The 26433-nt window shown below is 44.7% G+C and overlaps 1 protein-coding gene across 6 annotated transcripts in view; it reads right to left on the bottom strand.

Annotated features, from left to right (window-relative positions):
- Positions 1 to 26433, bottom strand: part of PARD3 (par-3 family cell polarity regulator) — a 770287-nt gene that overhangs the window by 455010 nt on the left and 288844 nt on the right. For all 6 annotated transcript variants that reach the window (XM_061585584.1, XM_061585585.1, XM_061585583.1 and 3 more), the window contains one exon: positions 8090 to 8221. In XM_061585584.1, the coding sequence (XP_061441568.1) occupies positions 8090 to 8221 (132 nt within the window). The remainder of the gene's footprint in view (positions 1 to 8089; positions 8222 to 26433) is intronic.

A 26433-nucleotide genomic window follows, 5' to 3' on the forward strand; every position in this document is an offset into this window, starting at 1 on the left:
GCCAGGGATGTCTGCCACACACTGCCTAATGGTAGGCTTGACCTGAGACACAAGACTTGGGATTGCACACTTCCTCCTCTCCTTCTTTGCACATGGCCATTAGAAGCTTCCAAAGCTGGCTTGGTGGCAAACAATAATGTTCTTGTAAACCAGAAATATTTGATCCTGGAACAGCAAACTGTGATTTGTCAATATAGTCTAATCCCATGTACAAGGAACAAAGAAGGAGAGGAAGGAGAGTATGAGCCCAAGCCACATACCTTCTTGTTCTTGTAACAACAAGCCATGGTTTGGTATTATGTTTGAATGCATCCAGCGTTACAATCATCATTTATGGATCAGAGACAAGCTAGGTAAAACAAAGACTTTTTACCTATAGAACAACCCTAGTTTGAACATTTTGTATACTTTTATGACATAACAGAGGACTGTAAAGTCATTCATTGTTTGCCAAAATTGATACACCCATCACTCCTAGGACCCCCTAACCTGGCAGAATCCCATAAGAACATAAGAGGAAGATGCTTCCAGGAAGCCAACAAACAGAGCATGAAGAAAACTACTATGCCTAATTGCCGATAGTCCTATACTGCATGGGTTTCCCTGGGTCATAGGTCAGTGGTAGAGCATCTGCTTTGCATGCAGAAGGTCCGAGGTTCAATCCCCAGCATCTCCAGATAGGACTGGCAAAAAAACCCTCTCTGAAATCTTGGAGAGCCACTGCTAGTCTGTGTATACATTACTGAGCTAGATGGACCATTGCTCTGACTTGGTGTAAGGAAACTTCCTATGTTCCTAAAAAAAACCCACTTTAAAGCTATTTAAGCCAGTGGCTATCATCACTTCTACAACAGTGAATTCCATGCACTATGGGTAGTACTTAATTTTGTCTGTTCTGAATCTACTGTCGGTTTATTTAATTGGGTAGCTCCAATTCCTGTTACGAAAAAGTGGAAATAGTTGTTTCTTCCACTTTCTTTCTACTATGCTAAATTTTATAGACCTCTATCATGTCTGCCCTTATTCATCTTTTTTTAAAAAAAGAAAACCCGCCTGCTGAGTTTTAGACTTACGAAGACTCTTTCTATCTGCAAGGGTGGGGGACCTATTAAGTTGGTCCGCTCCCGGAGGCTTATGGATCCTATGGGTTTTCAGAGGGCTCTGGGAGTTTTTCCAGCTGATAGTACTGGCGCTCCTGTCGAGGCCTTGGTCGAACTGTGGAATACAGAGATGGCCGGGGCTATCGACACGATCGCTCCCACGCTCCCTCTTCGATGCAGAGCTCATACAGCTCCGTGGTATACCCTGGAGCTGAGAGTGATGAAGCAAGAGAGAAGGAGGCTGGAGTGCAGATGGAGACGAACTCCAGACGGATGCAATTATGCTTTGGTAAGTGCCTCTACTAAGTCGTACATAAAAGCGGTAAGGGCGGCGAAGAAGTCCTACTTCGCTGCCTCTATCAAGACATCTCTCTGCCGCCCAGCAGAGCTTTTTAGGGTTGTACGAGGACTCTTACATTCTGGTCCTCAAGATACCATTGAAACATCTGAAGCTCACTGTAACGACATTGCAGGGCACTTCCAAAATAAAATCGCATGCATCCGTAGGGACCTAGACTCTGATGTTACGACAGATGAATCCACTGAAGTGTCCAGAACACGGTCTTGTCTTTCATTATTGGATGAGTTTCAGTTGGTGCAGCTTGAGGAAGTGGACAAGGTGCTTGGAATGGTGTGGGCGACCACGTCTGCTCTAGATCCTTGTCCATCTTGGCTGGTCAAGGCTAGCAGGACTGGTACCACCGGCTCGGCCAAGGAAGTGATAAATGCCTCCTTGAGTGAGGGAGTAGTCCCTAGTAGCCTCAAGGAGGCAGTAGTGAGACCTCTTTTGAAGAAACCTTCCTTAGACCCAGATAACTTGAATAATTATAGACCGGTGGCAAATATCCCCTTTTTGGGCAAGGTTCTGGAGCGGGTGGTTGCCAATCAGCTCCAGGTGCTCTTGGATGAGACCAATTATCTGGATCCGTTTCAATCCAGTTTTAGGCCTGGTTTTGGCACTGAAACAGCCTTGGTCGCCCTGTACGATGACCTCTGTCGGGAGAGGGACAGAGGGAGTGTGACTCTGTTGATTCTCCTTGATCTCTCAGCGGCGTTTGATACCATCGACCATGGTATCCTTCTGGGGAGACTCGCGGAGTTGGGAGTTGGAGGCACTGCTTGGCAGTGGTTCCGCTCCTACTTGGCGGATCGTCGCCAGAAGGTAGTACTTGGGGAACATTGCTCGACACCTTGGACTCTCCATTGTGGAGTCCCTCAGGGGTCGATTTTGTCCCCCATGCTTTTTAATATCTACATGCAGCCTCTGGGTGCCGTCATCAGGAGTTTTGGAGTGCGTTGCCACCAGTACGCTGATGACACGCAGCTCTATTTCTCCTTTTCATCTTCTACAGGTGAGTCTGTGGATGTGCTGAATCATTGCCTGACCGTGATAATGGACTGGATGAGAGCTAATAAACTGAGACTCAATCCAGACAAGACTGAGACACTGTTGGTGAGTGCCTCCCCTGCCCAGATGGTGGATGTTCACCCTGTTCTAGATGGGGTCACACTCCCCTTGAAGGAACAGGTTCGTAGTCTGGGAGTTCTTTTCGATCCTTCCTTGTCTCTTGAGGCGCAAGTGGCCTCGGTGGCAAGGAATGCGTTCTACCACCTTCGGTTGGTAGCCCAGCTACGCCCCTATCTGGACAGGGATGACCTCGCCTCAGTTGTTCATGCTCTGGTAACTTCTAGGCTGGATTACTGTAATGCGCTCTACGTAGGGCTGCCCTTGAAGACAGTTCGGAAGCTTCAGCTAGTGCAAAATGCAGCAGCTAGACTGCTGACGAGGACCAGCCGGTCAGCACATATAACACCTGTTCTGGCCCATTTGCACTGGCTACCTATTTGTTTCCGAGCCAGATTCAAGGTGCTGGTTTTGACCTATAAAGCCTTACACCGTGTGGGACCGCAATATCTTGTGGAACGCCTCTCCCGCTATGAACCTACCCGGTCACTTCGCTCAGCATCTAAGGCCCTCCTCCGGGTACCAACCCATCGAGAAGCCCGGAGGACAGTTACTCGATCTAGGGCCTTTTCTGTAGTGGCCCCCGAACTGTGGAACAGCCTCCCTGAAGAAGTACGCCTGGCGCCTACGCTTCTATCTTTTCGGCGCCAGGTTAAGACCTGGCTATGCTCCCAGGCATTTTAAGCGTTTATGTTATAATTTAAATTTTTTATTTTTTTATTTTTTTATTTTGTTGCTGCTTGTGTTTATGGTTTGTTGTCTGATTTTATTGTTGATATTTTGTATTTTAACCTTTTTGTACACTGCCCAGAGAGCCACTCGCTATGGGCGGTCTATAAATGAAAAAAAAAAATAGTTTAGCTTTCCCTCCATGGGAAAATATTCAAATCATTTTGTTTGTTCTATTCTGGTTCTAAAATAACCTTTGTGAAACGGGGAGACTGAAACTGTGTGCAAAGCATTCCAAGCACAGTTCTACCACAGATTTATATAAATGCACTATGACACAAGCTATTTTATTTTCAATTCATTGCATAATGCTGATTTTTCCTCTAATGCCGATTTTTCCTCTTCCTCACTGCCACTGCAAATATTGAGGTATTTATCATCACCTCAAGCTCTCTTTTCTGAACTGTCATAGCAAATTCAGATCCCATAAACATAAGTGCAAGTTTGTTGTCTTGCTTCAACATGCAACCATTTTATACTTATTACACTAAATCCCATATGCCCTTTTGTTTTTCCATTCATCCAGTCTGGAGAACTCCTTTTGGAATAATTTGGCATCCTCCACAAACTTGACAAATTCATAGGAGCGTAAGAAGCTGTCTTACACCGAATCAGACCATGGGTCTAGCTCAGTATTGCCCACACTGACTGGGAGCAGCTCTCCGGGGTTTCAGGCAGGATCATCTCCCAGCTCTACCTGGAGATACCAGGGATTGAACCTAGGACCTGTTGCAGGCAAAGCAGATGCTCTGCCAGTGAGCTACAGCCCTTCACTGTTTACCTCTTACTCCAGTTAATTTAGAGAAAGCTAAAAAGCAGTGATCTCCCATCAAATGAGGTGTGGCTAGATCAGAAACAGCATGCACTGCATCTGATCTGACTTGACCACTCACAAATGAGAACATGCCCCAAAGGCAAAGATAATGATCTGGTCTTAGCAAGTGGCCAACCTTGCTGATCACTAGTACTTGAAATGACATTCAAGCACAGAAGTAATCAACAGGTCTGCTAAGATGATACTTCAACCCAGTGTATATACTTGTGGCTAATTCAGAAGAAACTCTTCAGCCCTCCCTCTCTTCTTTCCCATTCACTTTCTCTACTATGCTAGTGCAGAATCTTCCAATTTCATTAATTCAGTGGTTCCCAAACAAATTTTCCCCATCGACCACTTGAAAATTGCTGATGTGTCTTGATGGACCACTTAATTATTTTTCTGCCTGTTGTAGTAATTGTAGCATGCTGTGCTAGATGCTGTGTGATTTTTAATTGTATTTTATATTAATTGTATTTGCTTCTTTTGATTCTTATATTCTGTTTTATTGAATTACAATTTGCATTCCATAGAACTCAAATTGTAATACGATAAATAAAATGCAATTAAAAAGCAATATAAATATTTAATGTGGACATGCTACACACCACCTGAATGAAGGTCGTGGACCACTGGTGGTCCATGGACCACAGTTTGGGAACCACTGTGCTAATTAATTATTTAATTTCATCCCTTGCTCAGGGGATTGGCAAGAGCAGTGAAGGAGGAGTGCAGGATGGATGGTGCAGTATCTGTCACAGGGTGGAATATCACCTGAAGGGTGCAATATGTTTACAAAACAGAGCATCCGAAGTATAAATTTGGGGCCTAATCCAAATTCCACTCAACAAGATGTAGCTCATGAAACACTGAAAATCGTATGCATTAAAGACAAAAATGCACAAGAAGAAGAAGAAAAGGAATAAAACCAGGGATTCTTCTTGCATCTGGTCTATCATGTATAAGTCTCATCCTTGCCCTCCACACTGCTATGCTCCATTCTGCTCTCATTATGAATTTGTTTCTACTGTTCATGCCCTGTTAAACAATTTCAGTTTAATTAATTACCCCAAAGGATCCTTCATTTCTAGGTACATGCAGACTCATTAACATCAAATTTAATAGATCTTTAAGGGAGGTGGGAAGCCCACCAAAAAAAGGATACTTAGAAAACAAAGGGGGAAAGATCACTAATTCAAGCACATTTTGATATTGCTGCCCATCCCTACAGCAATTTTGCTTTTTCTAAAAGGTTTCATTAAAATCTCTGGGGTCAGAATACCACAAAATACAAAACTATCAAAAATGTATTAAAATATGCAAATAGAATACCTTTGTTTTAAAAAATGGCTACTATTAAGATTCCCAATTCAACTTGCTTTCGAAAATAAAATTCTAATTTAGGGCACAATCCAATTTGCATTTATGCCAGGCTGAGGGGGTTGGATGAGGCGGATCTCCGGATGAGTTGGCTGGGTCCCTGTTCAGCCAGGCTACACCAGTATAAGTCTCTCAGTCTGGTTCAACCAGCTCAGCTGACACCAGCATAAGTGAAGCCGGTGTAAGTCCCAAAATAGGGGCAATCTGGGAGCATGTCAGGGCAGGGGCCAAGGTGAGGGGACTTAGGTCACATCCAACTCATATTCAGAGCACTCCTGCAGGTCCCAATTCAGGCAAAAGTTATGCCAAGAAAAGGGTCAGTCTAAGAAAATAAACAAACAGAAGTCAATGAAGAGGATTAACTCCCTGGTAGGGGTATTTGGGAGAGCAGGCTTTTAATTTCTGGCCCCTGTGCACAGCTCCCAGCTCAGCTGGTGTTCGGCCAATCCAGAGCTCCTGAGCAGTAATTGGATGAGGCAGAACTTTACACCAGCTTCTATTGTGCTGGCACCATTTATGCTGGCTTCCCCTGAGGTGGATTGCTCTGCTAGTGTTAACAAGAGCACCAAAACTATGGAGCTTACAGAATTTTCACTTTGAGCAACAGCTCTGCAAAATCAGGTAATAGGACCCCAGAGGTAACGTACCTGTATCCTTTGTAAAATCAGAGGCAAAGGAAATTAATTTATTTAAAGGATGGGGTAGATTTGGGGGGAAATGTGTATGTACTGCCTTCAAGTCGATTCCGACTTATGGCGACCCTATGAATAGGGTTTTCATGAGGCTGAGAGGCAGTGACTGGCCCAAGGTCACCCAGTGAGCTTCATGGCTAGGCGGGGATTCGAACCCTGGTCTCCCAGGTCGTAGTACAACATCTGATCGATGTCAGGTGGAGTGCGGCGGCTGGAGCTCCCTGCGCTACAGCTGTAGCACACTGTCAGCTGGAGCGCGACAACTGGAATAAAGTAGGGCCCCACTTTTCAGCAGTTTTTGCTTTTCGGCAGGGGCCTAGAACATAACCTGCCGTATGAGTGGGGCCCTACTGTACCTTATTTCTCGCTAGGATTCAGAATAACACATAATTTGTCATATTCCATTTCTTGTCACCTAACTTCAGTCCTAAATTGATCCAGTAAGAGGCAAATTAGCTGATATATGCGAGCAACTTCTTTTTAAAATGGGAACTTGTTGCACCATAAACCAGGTATCCATGTACCTCTAATCTACCTGACCCTAACTCACATCAACCATCTTGGGCCCTGCAACCAACAGGGAAGGTCCTGTTAGTGGTGCTGACTCTGGCTACTGCCTGGTTGGTGCTGACCCATAATAAAGCCTTCTCGGTGGTGGTACCCTGTTTGTGGAATGCACTCCCTGGTGTGTCTGTAATCCTTGTTATTGACTTTCAGGAGGAATTTAAATATGTTCCTGTTTACCCAGGCATTTGTTGGCTGAAAGACACTGGCCAGGGCAAGTCAATTAGTAACTGTTTGATTGCTTTCAAAAAAATTTAGATGGTTTTTAAAACTGTTTAGATGGCTTGTAGGTTTTAATTGCTTTAGATTTTTTAATGTGTTTTTATTTTATTTTAAACTGCATTAACATTTTGATGTTTGCCACCCTGGGCTCTTCGGGGACATAGCTTGAGAAAGAAATTTAATCAAGGTTTTTTTCATGACAATGTCACCCACTCCTCATTTTTTGCTGCCCATGCCAGCCATTTTTTGCTAGCATCGACAGTACTTTTATCAAGATTTGAGTAATGGCACACACAAAGAGCATTGAATGAATTTAATAAATAATACATAAATGATCAGCATCCTCACATGATCCTATTGGCGGACTGTACTTTTTCAGATTGCAGGTGGGGAATTGAAAGCTGAATGCTCCCCCCCATGTAAACCTCTCCCATAACATATAAAACTGGCATTTATGAGAGAAGGTTAACACTTACACAGCTGATATTTCTGGGGTATGGGCAGGGATATTTTTTTTATGTGGGAGAGCATTCAAATACACAATGCCGTCCTGCAATCTGTAACAGTCCAGACTAGAAACAGATGTATCACATGACACTACATTTCATATGTTTCAGCTCTAGCATCGGCCATCCTACACCCCAAGGATCACCACCATAGTGCTCGTGGACATGCGTGCACCAAGAAATGCATTCCCTGGTGCCCTCCTCTCCCCCTGCTGAAATGGCTTGTGGGGAAAAAACATTTTCTCCAGTTGACAAATGGGCCCAAAAAGATGGCAACCCCTGCTATACCCAATGCATTCTTATCCAACTTACTTTCTTTTAACAATTTTATCACCATGAAACTCTACAGATTTTCATTTATTCATGTCACACCAACATGACCCAACAGGATACTCCAGTTGCCCATGCTCGGAATTCGCATGTTACAAGAAACCGAAGTCACAGCTGTGGCAGTTATTCCACAGAGGTTCCATGCAGATCTGATTATCGTAACAATTTTCCCCAACAGCAACACTATTTAAAATATAGGCAGGAGATTGCAGCATTTGTGTGTGTGCATGCAGGCATAAAGCTTATATTACATCCGTGTTATCTAAATATATATATATATATGTTACCTGTTCTTGTCTCTCCAGCCATTTATCTACCATGGGATGAGTGGCACTTAGTGAAGAGCGAGCATTGTCCCTCTGAAACTGGGTAGACCAGCTACTGGTGTCTCGTGGGAGGCTTCTGTAATTTTCATCTTTCTGTTTCAAAACAAAGAGGGGGGGAAGGTGCTATGATTTAAAAGCAAAACACAATATCACTGTCTGAGAGCACCAACCATGCAGAAAGTTTTCAAAAGGATGACACACCAGAGACAGACGAGAAATGAAACTCTGTGAATTATTTCAAAAAATAGGTCTGCTTACAATGCTAGAGCTTCAAAACTTCACTTGGCACTACGTGTCCTGTGGACGGCTCAAATGCAATCTGTCTTCACATACTCTCAGGATGCTGCATTTTCCCTATAAGCAGTTCAGGAAAACTCATGTGCAAAATGCGCCTACTCCTGTGATAGATCAGGCATGTGTCCCCCCACCCCTACTCTTCTGGATGCAGAACTAGCAGAGAAGCATCCCGCTCATTACTTATACAGGAGTACCTGCCACCAGGCCCAGTTATACCCTACCTCTGAAGCAAGGCCCACTGTAGAACTGGGATTCTTCATGGGTAGGGAAGAACATTCTAAAAAAACAATCCAAGCTATAGGAAGCCAGTGTAATTTATGCCAGGGTAAATTATGCCGTGTTACGTACCCCTATTCCACACTCCGTTCAAGAGAGGGGCTACTGCCGACTGAGCCAGCTCAAGTCTGACAGAGGGAATGCAAACCTTTAACTCAGAGTTTGATTTATACCACTCTTTTTGTCAGTGTAGCTTCCACTTAGTTGCTAGGTCATGTGACTGAGCTGAACAGAGTTTGGATTGGGGGGCTATGTCTCCCCCTGCCATTCCCCCAGAACACCACTTCTTCAGGACTTACCCTGGCCTTGGATGAGCTGGGATGGAAGTATATCTCCAGCTCAGCCCAGATGAGGAACTTCAGCTGGTGTAGTCCTAGCTGAGCCAAGGCTCAGCTGGCTTAGCCGGAGATCTGCCTATTCCAAACTCTGCTCACCCTGGTGCATCTTGGTTTTGGATTGCTCCCTAAGACTGCTAGTCACTGCCAGTTGGACTTAACCCTGTGATTCCCATATACCTCCTCTTAAAAGCATTATAACATAGCTGAGCAGTTAGGCAAACGAATGTGTTAGAACCTGAATTACAACACACCAGGCGCTTCTAACAGTTTCAATTAAGGTATATTTATTAAGCGTTGAGGCAGGAAGAGGTAGAGAAAGGAGGGCTACTTTTAAAAGAAAAAAACAAAACTGATCAATTGGCCCTTAATTAACAGAAATCTAAAATATATGTAAGAGAGGATCATCTGGGCCAACAAATGCAGAAAGAAGCAATTTTCCAAATCATGCTATTTTTATGTTTAGTGAGGGGAATGGTTTGGAGAGTAGAAGGATCCAGCCATTCAGGGGAAGTAATCCCTGCTTGGGACAACACCATGTCAACACAATCTCTCTTGTGCACTATTCCATCTGCATATATCTGTGGGTGCAAAACGTCAGGCAAGAGGCAGAGCAAGCTGCCTATCTACATGTGCCCTGCCTGATACATGTGTGCTTCTGGTCCCCAAGCTCAATATCCCAATAAATATAAAAAGGACGTAAGTTTTTGTTAAATGGGGGAACAACTGGCAAACTAGCAAGTTATAGAAATGGCCCTCCAGAGTGGAAAGGCAGCTGGCTGGATTTTAATAGTAATCAAAAACCCTTGACAGAAAACAGCAGGTCAGGTGTGTGGCAGAATATTGCTTCTCGTTCTGTTTCCTCTTTGTGTCAAAAAACATATTTGCAACTGCTAAGAATCAAGCACAACTATTTAAATCATCAGAGACGGTGCAAAGCAAAAGCAAAATCACAGTTGGGAGAAGAAATATGACTTGACATGAGGGAAAATAATTTATTGATGTGACCTTGTCATATGACAGACCCCCAGCTTCTCTGAACGAGCAAATGAGCATTCTTGCAAGGAAGACTGGGTGGATAATGAACTCCCACTACTATATTGATTGGCAATTATCATTTTCTACACATATTTCTAAAACAAGGCCACATAAGCCTATTCTATGCAAATAATAATCCTTCACACAACTTCTTTTAAATTATCTCAGAACAATACCAGGAATCTCAGTGCACGCATATCTACTTCAGCTCAACACCTAATTACGGACTACAATTTATTTTCTTGGAAAGTTAGATCTTTCTGTGTGAGAACTATGGCCTAATTCTCACTGAGGTGGCAAACCTGTGTTTGGGCTGTACCATATTATACAGCCACTGGAGTGGCTGTATACTATAGCCAGCATGGATTTTTCACATTTCGCTATGTTAAATTGAAAATACCCCCATGCCATTCTGATGCTTCCCATAAGCTCATTTCAAAACAAACCTTACAAAACCTATAGTCCTGAACTCAGAAACGCTTGCTTAACAACCCTGTAAATTTTCAAGATAATACACAAAACAGTCAGAGAGAATAGAGAGTGCAAAGTCTAAAAAGAGAGAAAAAAACCCCAGAGCCCTTTTGGACTTTTTTCTCTGAGTTCTCATAATCTATTGAAATTCATTAAAAATCAGCCATGTTCACAGAGTACCTGGAATCCTATTACTGACCTTGCCCCATACTCTGACCTTCATCTTCTGCAGTTTAAAAGTTAAAAAAATACCTGGCTGATTTTTAATTAATTTAAGAAATTTTGGCTGGGACCCAATGATAGTGTCGGGCATGCTCAGTAAGAACCAACTGTCAGTGCTCTAAAAGCCTGACTCACAGCTGCTGGGCTTGGCTAATCAGGGGGCCACACCCACACCAGACTTTTATTTCACTTGAGACAGTCATGGCTTCCCTCAAAGAATCCTGGGAAGTGTAGTTTGTGAAGGCTGCTGAGAGCAAACTCCTGTTCCACTGACAGAGCTCCAGCAGACTGGTTTAACAGTCAGTTACTCTGATTGAAGATCTTTGATGGAAACAGGGCGTCTCCTTAGCAACTCTCAGAACCCTTCACTAACTACACTTCCCAGGATTTTTTGACAGAACCCATGACTCTTTTGAGGGCAACCGTCTGCAGGATGGGCCTGCTGTACGCATGGAGACTTCCTGGGTGACTGAGAACCCTGCACTATCCGATATTTCCCTTCAACACATGAAGGGCACTGAGCTGGTGTTGGGTGTGTGACTGAGGGGGCAGAGTAAGCTAGCTAATATGTCTCAGCTTTGCTCTCACACAATTCCAATTGTACAAGAGGGAAAACACCAGCTACAAGTTCAGCAGTATGTGTGACTGTTGCCAAACGGACTTAAAAAGCAATACCTGTGCGAAGAAAACCCTACTGTAGGCAGTACTTTTGCTGTGATGGTACTCAGTGGTACGGAGCACCATCACCCTTTTTTTCTTCTTTTTTTGCTGCCCATGGCAGACATTTTGTGCTGGCACTTTTATCAAGATATGAGTACTGACAACTAATTTTTACCCCCCAAAATGCACTGACTGTAGATATCGATTGAAAAACTGGAACTCACTGATTAAATTAATTAGTGCAAGGATTGTTGCACATTAAAGCAATCCTTAACAAACTTGTCACTCTGCAATAACTGGTACAGCTATTGCCCCCACAAGTAACAGCACTTGCCCCATTTCAGTGGTTTATTGTTCATGCACATTGTGTTGACTTAAGCAATGTAATCTATGAGCTAACACAGGGGTTGCCAACCTTTTGGGATCAGAGGGCACATTTCAAATTTCGAAAGTGTGCTGGGGGCACCAGTCACAAAATGGCTGACATGAGGCATGGCACAACACAAAATTAAAGAGTAGTCATGGTGAAACTTTCCCAAAATTGTATTTCTGTACTTGAAAAGTCTTGACCTATTGAATTTCTGCCTGCCATACAGTTGTAAAAGGCACAAGAACCCTGTTTTTCCCCAACGCCAACCCTAAACCAAAGCCTAGAACCTTAGGAAGTGTCCTTTTTGTCTCCCTCATCAAAAATGCCGCAAGTACATCAAGCGTCCATAAGGGTCTGTAATATTTGCAATGAGAATTATCAGTGCTAACTGAAATTATCAAGCCACAACATTACATAAGAATACTAACCAAAGCATTTTCCATTATGAAAATGCTTTACAGCTATACAGCCTGATCCTCAAAGTGTATTGTGGCACCCCTGCTGGGCTTTGTCCTCTAAATCAGCTGACAATGTTTTTACTCTACTTGGCAACATACAATAATCTCAGTAACCAGGAACCATATAAAATTCATATCCCGCCCTTCCACACAGAGGAACACAGGGTGGCAAAATATAATTAATAACTGAAATTGGGACTTCCGCATTAGCAGGATTTATCCTTCTCTAAACTGAAAGCAAACCTTTTTTGTACATGGAGTGTTACCCTCTTTCTTTGTACATTTTGTAATTTGGAAATTTGTATTAGTATATAATCGCCATACATGGTGATGCTGAGGTCTCAGTATACTCATTGAATCAACAGAAATTGATAAAAATCAAAGAGAGAAAGACAAAGTCTGATTTAGAAATAGTGCACAGGAAGTAGGATGAAACTCTTTAGTGACTTACAAATAATATTACTGTGTTCATTCATAGTCTTTTGTTTAAGGTAGCCTTCTACAACCTGGGTCCCCTCCAGATGTTTTGAGCTACAGCTCCCATCAGCCCTGATCATTGACCATGCTGATTGCACTAACTTAAAGCAATCTATTAATTTACTTGAAAATCCCATTAAAACATCTTGAAACTTTTTTATATATATATCTTGGGCATTTAGGAAGCAAACATTTCTTGACATGCTACGCAAGCAAAACAACCCTCATCCTGTAATTAAATAATGGGAACCATTGCTGACACAAAGCAAAGTAATAATGCACCAAAATGTTTGCACATAACTTCAAGTGGATTTCTGAAAGATGTAATTCATACTGTTTAGGTACAGGGATGGCAATTTGTAAAATTGACAGCTTAAACGAACCTGAGCATCCAGCTAGTGAACTGAGGGAGTTCCACTACGAAGTCTAAAGTGCATGGAATGTGTGCTTTTGACAACTAAAATAAAATTCCCAGATCAAGAAAAGCTGAACTGGCCCTCTGTACATTTCTGTGTTTCCCAAATGATTTATCCCACTGGTCTATTCTTCATAGCCCACAGCAGCTGAGTTCGTGGGACTCTGTGTAGGGTTAAGATTATGGAGGCAAAGCAACAACCAAGCTTGACTAGTTGCCTTGCCATACAGATTTCATTCTGGTAGTTTTCTGATCTGTAGGTTACAAACTGTATTGATGCCTGCACAGGTAGTTTTTCTTTCTAGTGTATTAAAATATAAATGCTGGTTTCCTTGGCTTTATGTTTGTCACAGGTCAAGTGGAGGAGACAGGATGCAGAGATGTTAAGATTAAAGGGAGAAGCCAGGATTTTTCGTCTTTTGGATTTTCAAAGGGTGTTATAGGAACATTCTTCCACAAAGTGATTAGTCAGAACCATAATACATACATTATCTGTGTGTATATTTATACTTGTAAACAACGGCTTACTAGGATTGTGCAAATGTGCAGGTTTCCAGAGAGCCAAGGTTTCTTCGTGGCTGCATGTGTAGTGATGAGAGAATGTAAGTACAAACCTGAATTGAACAGCATGCCCAGCCAAACCTTGGCTTAGTTCAGTGCAATGTAGAGTAAAAAAAGACTGAAGAGGAGCAGAGCGGCTATGAGCTCCTCTCTGGGAGCCTGCGTGATCACGCAGTCCTGGTAAACCATTAAATAAAGAGATTCCTATGAAGGAATAAATCACTTTTCATCATGCAGTTAGTGGGTTCCCCAACTTACAGGTGAGAATAGGTGAAGGACCATTAGGCAATTAAAGGCAAAACAAAACAAAACACCCCCCCCAACAATTTTCATCATGACCTCTGAGTCAAGGCCACTTTGGTGAAATTCTCTTTACTCAGCATGTCAGGCACATGTTTCGAGGCTTCCTCTATAATGGGGACACAGAGACTAATTGTGTCAGTCATCGACTGACTTGTTACAAGTGTTTGTATGTATTAAATGCGACGGACACCATTGCTTGGCAGTCTCTATTCCCTGCTGGGGAGATTTAGTTTATTTTATCATTCTACAGTGCAATTTAACACTCTGCCTATTTCCAGATGATTTTAGAGACATGACCTTGTAAACTAAAGCAGACAAGACAGGTGACATCCCTAACACATGCATAACAGAAGGGCCGGTTCCAATGGCACAATACCAGGGACCTATCAGGCATTTATTTAGGCCACCAAAAGAAAAGCAGAGAAGAGAGAAAGAAAGAACACACTACAAAGATTATTCCAATTTAGAATGAAGAGAGAGGATAAAAAAAGAAGAGTTTATTTACAATTATTAGGAAGTCAAGCGAGAGGAGCAAACATTTGTTTCAGATTCCTGCATGAAAAGTGGCCCCAGACCATTTGCACTCAGAAAAAGACATTTGAGGCAGATGATCACTTGTTACTCATCCACATTACCAAAACCTTTTAGAAAACACCTACCTCCACAACTCTATGAGAAGAACTAATCCATTATACATAAAGAGTAGAGAATTCAATAGCAACGGCATGAGAAACCAGCAAACTCTTTCACAAGCCAGTGCTATTTTTTTTAAAAAAATTCCAGTGGCTTTATGTTCATAAAGGTTGCATCATCCCAGGTTAAATGTGTTTCCCCGATAGTTACGAATCATAAAGAAGTTCTGGCTGAAGCAAAAAGTTAGAGAGCAATTTTAAGATCAGTGGTAATAAATGGTTCTTCCACCGAGCAACCAATATTCTATTTTGACAGTTGGCACTGGAAAATCTGAACTATACCTGGAGAATAAAGTGAAATCCAAAGTCAAAATGTCAGAGTCAATTTCTCTTGTTTACAAAGGAACTATCACAGATGATTATGATGCTTGGCACTGTATATACACATGCAAAACCAAAAAATCTCAAGTTAAGTACAGTTCACATTGTTATTTCTCAGGCCCCAAGAGCTCTGGTGAATTCCTCCCCCCACCCCTCAATTCACTCTCCACTCATTAATCTCACAGTAAAATCTCAATAAAGATAATGCAAAACAAACAAAACACCATATGGTGATTGATGTAGTGTAATTACAATGCACAAGCTGGGCTTTAATCCTGCTGGTAGGTTTAATAAGACAAAAAAAAAAAGACAGAAAACTATGTTTTTCCCCCAAGTGCATTTTAAAGAAGAACTACTACATACCACAAAAATACTGACTATTTATACGGACAATAATTCAAAATCATCCACCTGCCTTATATTTGTTCTCCAAATCTTACACAGTCAAGATGAAACTTAAGAGTCTATTCCAACTGCTTTCTCACTATTCATTATTTTATTTATTTATTTATTTTTAAAACTTATATACCGCCCGACTAGCAATAGCTCTCAGGGCGGTGAACATAGATACAATAAAATACAATATAATACAAAGACATCAGTCTAAAATCAAATTTCACAATCTAAAAACAGCAAAGGCTAAAATCAAATTACAAACATTACAATCATTAACAAAAAATTAAAATGCCTCGGAGTAGAGAAAGGTTTTAACTTGGCGCCGAAAAGATGATAGTGTCGGCGCCAGGCGAACCTCCTCGGGGAGACTATTCCATAGTTCGGGGGCCACCACTGAGAAGGCCCTTGATCTTGTCACTGCCCTCTGGGCCTCCCTATGAGTCGGGACCCAGAGGAAGGCCTTCGTAGCAGACCGTAGTGTACGAGCCGGTTCATAGCGGGAGAGGCGTTCCGACAGATATCGAGGTCCCGTGCCGTATAAGGCTTTATAGGTTAATACCAACACTTTGAATTTGGCCCGGAAGCGTATTGGAAGCCAGTGCAAGCGGGCCAAAACAGGTGTTATATGGTCAGACCGCTTCGTTCTTGTTAGCAGTCTGGCCGCCACATTTTGCACCAGCTGTAGCTTCCGGACCGTCTTCAGAGGTAGCCCTACGTAGAGCGCATTACAGTAATCCAAACGTGAGGTTACCAGAGCATGTACTACTGATGTAAGATCCTCCTTACTCAGGTAGGGACGTAGATGGGCTACCAATCGAAGTTGGTAGAACGCATTCCGTGCCACCAAGGCTACATGAGCCTAAAGTGACAGGGAAGAGTCTAGAACGACTCCCAGACTACGAACCTGTTCCTTTAGGGGGAGTGTAACCCCATCCAGGACAGGATATGTATCCACCATCTGATTGGAAAAACCATCCACCAACAGCATCTCAGTCTTATCAGGATTGAGTCTCAGTTTGTTAGTTCTCATCCAGTCCATTGTCACGTCCAGGCAACGGTTCAGCACATTGACCGCCTCACCTGAGGAAGATGAAAAGGAGAAGTAGAGCTGCGTGTCATCAGCGTACTGGTGACAACGCACTCCAAAACTCCTGATGACCGCACCCAACGGCTTCATATAGATGTTAAAAAGCATGGGAGACAAAACCGAACCCTGCGGGACCCCACATTGGAGTACCCACAGTGTCGAGCAATGTTCCCCAAGCACTATCTTCTGGAGACGGCCTGCCAAGTAGGAGCAGAACCACTGCCAAGCAGTGCCTCCAACTCCCAACTCCACAAGCCTCTCCAGAAGGATACCATGGTCGATGGTATCAAAAGCCGCTGAGAGATCAAGGAGAATCAACAGAGTTACACTCCCTCTGTCTCTCTCCCGACATAGATCATCAAACAGGGCGACCAAGGCCGTCTCAGTGCCGAAACCGGGCCTGAAACCCGATTGAAATGGATCTAGATAATCGGTTTCATCCAATAGCGCCTGGAGCTGGTCAGCAACCACTCGTTCCAAGATCTTGCCGAGATATGGAACATTTGCCACTGGTCTGTAGCTGCTGAAATCCTCTGGGTCCAGGGAAGGCTTTTTCAGGAGTGGTCTCACTGCTGCCTCTTTCAGACAGCCAGGGACCACTCCCTCTCGCAAGGAGGCATTTATCACTTCCCTGGCCCAACCAACTGTTCCCTCCTTGCCAGTTTTTATTAGCCAAGAGGGGCAAGGATCTAGTACCGAAGTGGTTGCACGTACCTGTCCAAGCACCTTGTCCACGTCCTCGAACTGAACCGACTGAAACTCGTCCAACAAAACATGATAAGACTGTGCACCAGACACCTCACTAGGGTTAACTGCTATAAAATGAGAGTCTAGGTCCCGACGAATGCGTAAGATCTTATGCTGGAAGTGCTTAGCAAACTCATTGCAGCGGGCCACCGAAGTATCTACAGTGTCCTGAAGGCCTAGATGGAGTAGCCCTCGGACAACTCTAAAAAGCTCCGCTGGGCGGGAGAGAGATGACTGAATAGTGGCAGCGAAATATTGTTTTTTCGCCGCCCTCACCGCTCCTATATACCGCTTGGTGAAAGCACAAACCAGCGTATAGTTGCATTCATCAGGAGTTCGTCTCCATCTCCGCTCAAGCCGCCTCCTATCTTGCTTCATCGCCCTCAACTGTGGAGTATACCAAGGAGCTGAATGAGCTCTGCAAAGGAGAGGGCGCGCAGGAGGGATCGTGTCGACAGCCCGGGCCATCTCCGCATTCCACAGATTAACCAGGGCTTCAACAGGAGCGCCAGTCCTATCAGCCAGAAAATCCCCCAGAGCCCTTCAGGATTCATTAGTCTCCGTGGGCAGACCAATTTAATAGGCCCCCCACCCTTGCGGAGGGAAAAGGTCGCTGAAAGTCTAAACTTCAACAAGCAGTGATCTGTCCATGACAAAGGGAGAGATGTAAAACTCCCCACATCCAGATCACTATCCCCATGTCCAGTAACAAAAATAAGGTCGAGTGTATGCTCCGATATATGTGTTGGGCCACTAACATATTGGGACAGCCCCATGGTTGTCATGGAGTCCATGAAGTCCTGAGCCGCCCCAGACAAAGTAGCCTCGGCATGAATGTTGACATCCCCCAATACTAATAGTCTAGGGGATCTCAACAATACCTCCGAGACCACTTCTGTCAACTCAGTTAAGGAAGCCACTGGGCAGCAAGGTGGGCGGTACACCAAAAGGATTCCTAGTCTGTCCCTCTGGCCCAACACAAGGTGCAAACATTCCAGACCAGTAGTTGTATGGACATGGTGCTTGGTGAGTGAGATGGAACTCTTATAGACCACAGCAACCCCACCTCCCCGACCCTCAGATCTACCATGATGCTGAAACGAATACCCCGGTGGGCAGATCTGGGAGAGACTAACTCCTCCCTGTTCGCCCACCCAGGTCTCGGTTATGCATGCCAGATCGGCTGCCTCGTCCATAATCAAATCATGGACGAGAGGGGTTTTATTATGAACCGATCTGGCATTAAAAAGCAGCAGCTGGAGATCTGAGAGTTGGCTGAGAGGACAACCAACAACCCTGCGGGTATGAGAAGGACCGGAACAAGGCACAGCCACAACATGTCTGGGCCGCGTTCCCCTTACCTGGCACGTCCTTCTCATAACACCATACCTCCCTCTGCCCGTCACTACGGCAATTGGGGCCCCCTCATGTCTCCCCGCTAGATGGAAAGATCTCTTCCCCAGGCACATTATAAACTATAAATACAAAAAGAAAAATACAAAAAACTCAAATACATAAAATACACACTCACTCACAACATGCATTCATATAAGCACCCAGAAAGAAAGCAGCAACAGCAGCAACCTCTCCTTCCCTTGGGGCGATGGTCTCTTCCTCCTGCAGGCACTGGGTCTCCCAGGCCACCTCAGCCAGCCGGCTTATGTATCCCTCCAGAGAGGGACAGGTGGCAAGAATCAGTCCTGGCTGGCTGGGTACCTGGGGCCTGGTCCTGCCAGGCAGAAGTCCCTCAGGGAAGGGTGGTGGAGGTGGTGGTTCCGCAGCAGCAGCAGCAGCAGCAGCAGCAGAGCAGCAGCACAGCAGCAGCGGCCTCTCCTTCCCTTGGGCGATGGTCTCTTCCTCCTGCAGGCACTGGGTCTGCATATGATCACATTATGCTTCCACAAGTCCTGTGGCAGCATTTACACTTAATGCTAAACCATGGCTTAGCACTATATGGATGAGCCTCCACAAGCCTGAGCAAAGCACTGGGCTTGGACGCTTCCTGTCCCGCACAGCCAAGAGAAAACTTCAGCAGAGCTTAGTTTCACTTCCAAAAAATGTCATCACAGTGTTACATACAAACCAGGGGGCCTGTTTTATTGCAAACAATGATGAGCTACTAATCAAGCCAACTTCAAACCATGGTTTATGAAGCTGTCTTGTTAACTAAACATTGTTTGCTGTAAACTAGGATCACTGATTCATACATAATAATAAGCGGAGAGTCTTTGAAAGCAAAACAGAATTTTGCAGAAGTTCTCCTCCTGGCTGTGTGGGAGACAAAGAGGGAACAACAAGTTGCTGAACAACAACTGCCATTTTCCTTGGCCTATGGCCATGCTTGCTGGGGCTGATGGGAGCTGTAGTTTAGCAACATCTGGTGGGTCAAAGATTCCCTGTCCCTGATGTATAGCTAAATCATGGTGAAGCATTATGTGTGAACCAGGCCCAATACCTCAGTGGGAGACTCCTTTTTCTGGGTGTAGTAGTTGTTCAGTCAGGAACCCCCGTTCTGCGTCGGGACTTACCGGCGAAGGGACGAGTTTTGCGGCCACAGCCAAGCCGCCATCTTGGTGAGGAATGCGTGCTCGCAGCGCGCGGGCGCACTGACGTAGCACGCAGCGAGGGGGCGGGGCGGCAGACGGCCATTTAAGGCCGTACCGCCAGCCGCCCACCCTCACTGCAAAATTTTGGCGGCACTTTTAAAACAGTCGGGAGGCGCTCCTGCATCGGCGGCGCGACGCGGCTCAGATCGCCCGCCGACGCATGCAGCTTCTTCAGGCCTACAGGCCAGGCCTTGGGAGGAGCGGTCGGCGCGGCTAGATCGCTGAGCGGCGCGGCTGGGACGCGGCGAAGAGCCCCTGGCTCCTAGGCCTCGGGAGGCCCTCCAGCTGCGGTGGAGCGGCCTGCAGGAGCTGGATCGCCCGCCGACGCACACGGCTTCTTCAGGCCTACAGGCCAGGCCTTGGGCGGCAGGGCCGGTGGCGAGGAGCGGTCGGCGTGGCTCCATCACTGAGCGGCGCGGCTGGGGCACGGCGAAGAGCCCCTGGCTCCTAGGCCTCGGGAAGCCATCCAGCGGCGGAGGTGTGGCGGCAGCGGCCATCCAGGGGCCATCCAGCTGCGGAGGTGCGGCCTGCAGGAGGCATCGGCAGGCCCGGTTGGGGCAGCGGAGGGAGCCCTAGGCCATCCAGCGGCGGAGGTGTGGCGGCAGCGGCCATCCAGCGGCCTCGGGAGGCCCTCCAGCACAGCAAAGCAGCACTGCGGTGGCAGCACGGCCTAGTGGCGGCAGCGAAACTCAGGCGAGGCGGCCTTGTGGCCGCGTTCTTTTCTCTTAAATTACTATCCAGGGGACCCCTGTGGGAAGGTTCTCAGCCCTTCACCCACCCATAGCAAGGGAGCACACCACCCAGTGGTCGCTTAGCAGGTCCAGCGGGACGGTGAGGGTGCTAAGTCCCCCCTTAGGTATCCCTAAGGCAGTGGGCAGGTGGTCCTCGGATGCATATAAGACGTATGTTAGACCACTAACGGAGATGCATGAGGCCAGCAGCTAACGGCGATGTTGTCGTTTTTGGCAGGCCGCTGGGAAAGATCGGAACAAGTGAGCATCCTCCTCTGCGGCCACAGCATGATTTTCTGGGCAGGCCGCAGGGCGGCGAAGTCCCGCATTGGAACGCAGCTGGGGCTCAGTCAGTGGGCCTCAGTGCGGTGGCTGGGACGACGGGGGATGTGTTGGGACGGCCTCCTGCCTACCTTGTTCCGGTCGGCTGTGGACTGGGCAGTGCCCCAGGTGCTGGTCATCCACCTGGGAGGTAATGATTTGGGTCTGTTGAGGGGCAAGGCCCTAATCGAACAGGCATGTAGTGACCTCCAGGCCATTGCGCTGGCCTGGGGTGCACTTGGTATGGTCTGACATCCTGCCGCGCAGGATGTGGAAGTGGGCTGATGACCCACGGGGAATGGACAGGGCTCGGAAAAACGTTAATAGACAGATTCAGAGGGCCATTAAGGGCCTGGGGGGTTCTGTCATACACCACCCAGAGATCAGGCAAGATAGGCTGGAGTTGTTTAGGCCAGATGGCGTGCACTTGACTGACGGGGGCAATGACATCTTCCTAATGGACCTGCAGAGGGGTGTGCACCGGATTCTTATCGGGTGTGGGGTAAAGGGAGACTAAGCAGAGGCTTGTCCCCCTTTTGTGGCAAAGAAGCGCGGGGGAAAGGTTAAAAGGGAAAGGGCAGCTAGGTGACACCTTTAGGCACCTTTGGGGGTGATTGGCGGTCCGGGGGCCTGCAGCTCTGGGCTATACGGCCCGGGGGAGCAGAACATGGGCCGCTTTTGGGGCCAACGTGCCTCATCCACTCGGAGTTTCACGGCTCCGGGGGGCAGTGATGTGGGTTGGACCCCCTACACATCTTCAGGGTGTGGCCGGAGGTGGGGCCTGGCACAAGGCAGCCCCAGGCTCTGGCAAGGTTTGGTTGCCCTATAGCTGCAAGCAGGCTTCGCCTGGATCAGCTGAATTCCCCCGCACTGTATTGTCCCTCTGCAAGTTCATTGGTTATAATTGACTCTGTTTTTAATAAAGTGGCCTATGATTTAACCCAATGAACGGTGTCTGTGTTTATTTCGGCAATAGGCCGCAAAAAGAAGCTTGTAGCGGGCCATTCATTCCAAGCTATCAAAGATCCTAAGAATGGCCTTTATTATGTTCAGGTCATGAAGAAATATAAGGTACTTGTTAAGTTTCACAGTCATGCAAACACAAGTGATTGTGTCTATTTGCCTTTCTGTTCAACAGCAACAGTTTTTGAATCCAGCCAATATGAAGCCAGTGGGAAAGTTATGTCAATATCCACACCAGCATTCCCCAACCCAGTGCCTTCTAGATGCTTTGGACTACAACTCCCATCAGAGCTGAAGTCCAAAACTTCTGGATGGCACAAGGTTGGGGAAGGTGAGTCAATATAAACTATCTCGGGTTGTACAATCAAGCAGGGGAGGTTCTGTTAGTGGTGCCACCATTGGGCACTACCTGGTACACTGACCCATGGCAGGTCCTTCTCAGTTGCAGTTCCCTGTTTGTGTAATGCACTTGACAGTAAGATGCATCTGTCTCTCTCATTAATTACATTCAGGAGGGATTTAAGAACATTCCTGTTCACCAAGCATTTTATTGCTGAGACTGACAATTGCTAAATTTATATTGTTCTGTTCCACTTGGAATGGTTTAACTTGCTTTATAATTGTAATAGTTTTATCTGTCCTTATAACTGTATATTGTTGTAACCTGCCTCAGGAACTTATAGTGAAGAGTGGATAAGGAACGTTTTGAATAAATAAAACCTGGCTCCTTTGGGATGAAAGGCAGTACAAATGTTAATTATCACCATCTATACTTTCTACTTAAGTAATGGAGGGAGAGATAGAAGCAACAGGAGCAACTCCTTCTGCCCCCAATGGGGCACTCTGCCGCACAGGAAGTAATGGAAGCCATATGGAGTGTATATGCACTTCTTGTCTATCTAGTTCTTGGTACAAGAGTACCTAGCAGGCCAATTTGCCTTCTGACAGGGATTGTAGTTATACATCACACTGGTTCTCAAAAAACACAAAGTTATCCATCATGGAGAAAATGCATAAGTCCTAATGGGAAAATGGCTGAGAACTAAACACTTTTTTTGCATTTTGAAAAGTAGCAATGTTGAATTACAGCCTTACAGATAAGGGTTTTAGTTTCATTCCACTACCACCCCATGTCCCCAAAAAACATTAGCTGCTTCAACATAAATGTTATGAATCCCTACACACCAAGTAAGAAGATAATAAACTCTCTCTTTCACACACATGCTCTTTTAATTTTATTTTTATGTCTGTTTTGGTACGTTTGGCTTAGCATATATCGTCCCCATATGAAAAGCTGACAGCAGATTATTAAATCCCAAAGAAAACACATATACACTATTCTGTAGATTTTTTTAAACTATATATCTACCTACTGTAAGGGCATACATATTTCATTTCCCAACATTAACTAGTTGTGTTAACTTTATAAATTCAGCAGTTATGACATTTTCTCACTCTGAAAAAGTATAGTTCCCATCTCATATGACAAGGCCTTTAAAAAAAAAAGTCTGGCAACAGAGTATATCAAAGCTTGATTTGATTTACACTTTCTTATTTTCAAACTTGCAAAACTACAGATTTTAGTCTCAATGGTTATTTTCTGTGCAATCATTTTTATATTTTGATTCCAGACATGCAGCAATATTAGGCAGTTGCCACAAAGACTGCAAAAGTATATGTAGCACATTAAAGACTAACCAGTTTGCAACATGAGCTATCATAGGCAAGAGGTAACAGGTGGTATTCAACACTAGTCCTACTCATTGAAATTAATGGACGTGACTAACTTGGGTTAGTCCAAAGGCACAGTTACCTTGTAGCTAACTGTATGTGACTAACCTGGGCTCCTACTGGGACAAAGGGTGGGATACAAATTAAATAAATAAATTCAATGAGTCTACTCTAAGTAGGACTTAGTGGAATACCACCCTATGTCCAGCCACATATATGTTCATTTGAAAGTTTTCAGCAACTTTTCATCAAGGACCCAGAGCTTGGAAAAGTTACTTTTTTGAACTACAGCTCCCATCAGCCCCAGCAAGCATGGCCACTGGATTAGGCTGATGGGAGTTGTAGTTCAAAAAAGTAACTTTTCCAAGCTCTGCAAGGACCTGATGCTGGTGCTGTTTAGGATTAAAAGCAAGAGGCACTGCTCCTTTTGTCAGTTCCATAACTCTAACTACTGCAAGGTGCAATCATATATTATGGACTGGATCCCAAGAACTGTGTTACTATTTCTGCATTTTCAAGGGAGCTTTGGATTTGCATTTCTTGAAGTTGTCATGGCCCCAGACCAGAACTCCTCAGAGACAGAGACCTCTGGGAACTGCAGCTCAGTGGAAGAGGTATATCTACTCCCTAGTCTGTTCCATGTGGGTCTGCAGACACCAGAGTATCCCCTGAGACCCAGTGAAAAACCTCTACTGCCAGACTCTGATGGATCATCCACAGACTCCTTGAGGGTTCCAGAGAGCTGTGAGAAGGGATTTCCAGAGCTAGAAAGGGGTGGGCTAATTTCTTTATATTGTTTTAAAATTGTCTATTGATGGCCCTGTACTGCCGCTTTTTAAAATGATTATTGTTGACTGCGTTGTATTTTATTATGTATTGTATTATTATGTATTGTTGAATTTAATGTTGTACGTCGCCTAGAGTGGTTTCGGCCAAATAGGCGACTCAAAAATTAAATTTATTATTATTATTATTATTATTATTACCCAGAAGGAGCCAACCCTTCAATCGGCCAGAAAGCAGCACTTAAGAGATGAGACCTCCAATCAGTAACTACTAGTCCTGCTACAAAACACACTCAGTTGTTCCAAGACCTTGCTAAGACAACTCGGATGTTCAGCTTCAGCAGCACTATCCATGGTGCTGAACTCACACTTTGGTCTCCCTACAAGGTCAATGTGCCTCTGGAACCAAAAACGTCTGACCTTCCTTTGCTCAGACCATCACCCCTCCTCGGTGGTGGGAATTCCTGTGGATCACAACAGAAAGCAGCTCCTGGTACAACACTGAGAACTTCTATTGAAACAGACAGGGATTTCAAGTGGGATTAGTGATATGGCATGGTGTAATGCTGAAAAGTCAAAATTCCACAAAGCACACTCCCATGCCTTTGAATTCCTAAGAATACTTTTGTTAAATATCTAGCCACATTTAACACTTCTGGTACGTTTTCCCCCCAGAATAGGAGCCATGAAGGGAGCCTATCAGGACAGCAGTACACAGGGAGAAGAGGTTGACTCTGTTCCCTCTCACTATGGTCCTGATAAAAATATCCCTCCCCATATATTGTTAATGTCCTCATTTCCATTCCTTAAGCCAATCCATACTCTTTCTTTTGTCCAGATATGCGATAACTAGAGTACTGTCAGGTATAACCCCATGGACTTATATAACACTGTTCTATGTGTTACCAGGCGCAATTCAATGTGCTGTCACTTATTATAAAGCCCTGCATGACTTAAAGGAACACCTCACTCCATATCAGTCAGCCCAGGACCTGATACAGGGGTGAGGTGGGGTTTTCCTCTGTTCCACTAATAGGTGTAGCCTATTATGCAGTGATGCGGGATAGGGCCTTTTCTGTAGTGGCACCCTGTCTGTGGAATTTCCTCCTTCTGGAAGTATAGAAGTTCTGCATTTTAGGACTCCCAACACCATGTGAAATCTTACATATTCACCCAGGCATTAAAGGAAACTGGCAGTTCAGGATCATATTGAACTCATTACTGCTGCTGAATCTATAGCAACAAAATATTGTTACAGAACATTTATGGCTGTTTATTTTTGATCTTTCTTTTCTTTGTGTTTTATTGCACTTGTTGTATTTTAAATTGGGCTTGTGAGCCACCCTGTGATCCTCTAAACTTTCAATTAATAAACAAAGATTTACTATTCCCAATCACTTCCATCACTCAAAAGCTTAGTGTACATAGCTTGTAAGAAAACAAATTAAGTGATACATTATCAATAATTTATGTACAATACTACATTATTTATCCCATTTTTCTTATTTAATGCTTCCTCTTGTCTGGATTTCCAATCACTATGCTAGATCAATCAGAATTCCCTTTCATCTTGGTCATTTCCAGTGATGTGAAACTTTAGTGCACTTCAAATATTTTCAGGAAAATCAAGAGTAAGCACACACTGATCAGAATGATGCAAAGAGATGGGAGTGTACATTCAAGCCAGGTGGTGCTTAATCCCCTACAAATGCTAACTGAAATCTAAAATGTGGCTGCTCCATGCTAAGTACAGGTCCTCACAGCACTGTGTGTCTAGTTAAACTTTAAGAGAGTGAAACCTCCATATTATATTAGTTAAAATGCATATATTCAAATGTATACATTGAACATAAGAGCTAAATGCCTCCAAATTTGCATTCACAATCAACTTCAAATGGAAAAAGTAAAGTGCAGCTGTAGATAGTTTAGAATCAAGAGTTAGGCAGAAAGGTGACACTTTCTGCTCATGAAACTCACCTATGTAAGTTGCAAATCATATGAGAAGCCAAGGGTTTTTCAAAAGACTAGCAAGGAAAGGAAAA

This window comes from Rhineura floridana, chromosome 10 (genome assembly GCF_030035675.1).
Source record: "Rhineura floridana isolate rRhiFlo1 chromosome 10, rRhiFlo1.hap2, whole genome shotgun sequence".
NCBI classification, from domain to species: domain Eukaryota; kingdom Metazoa; phylum Chordata; class Lepidosauria; order Squamata; family Rhineuridae; genus Rhineura; species Rhineura floridana.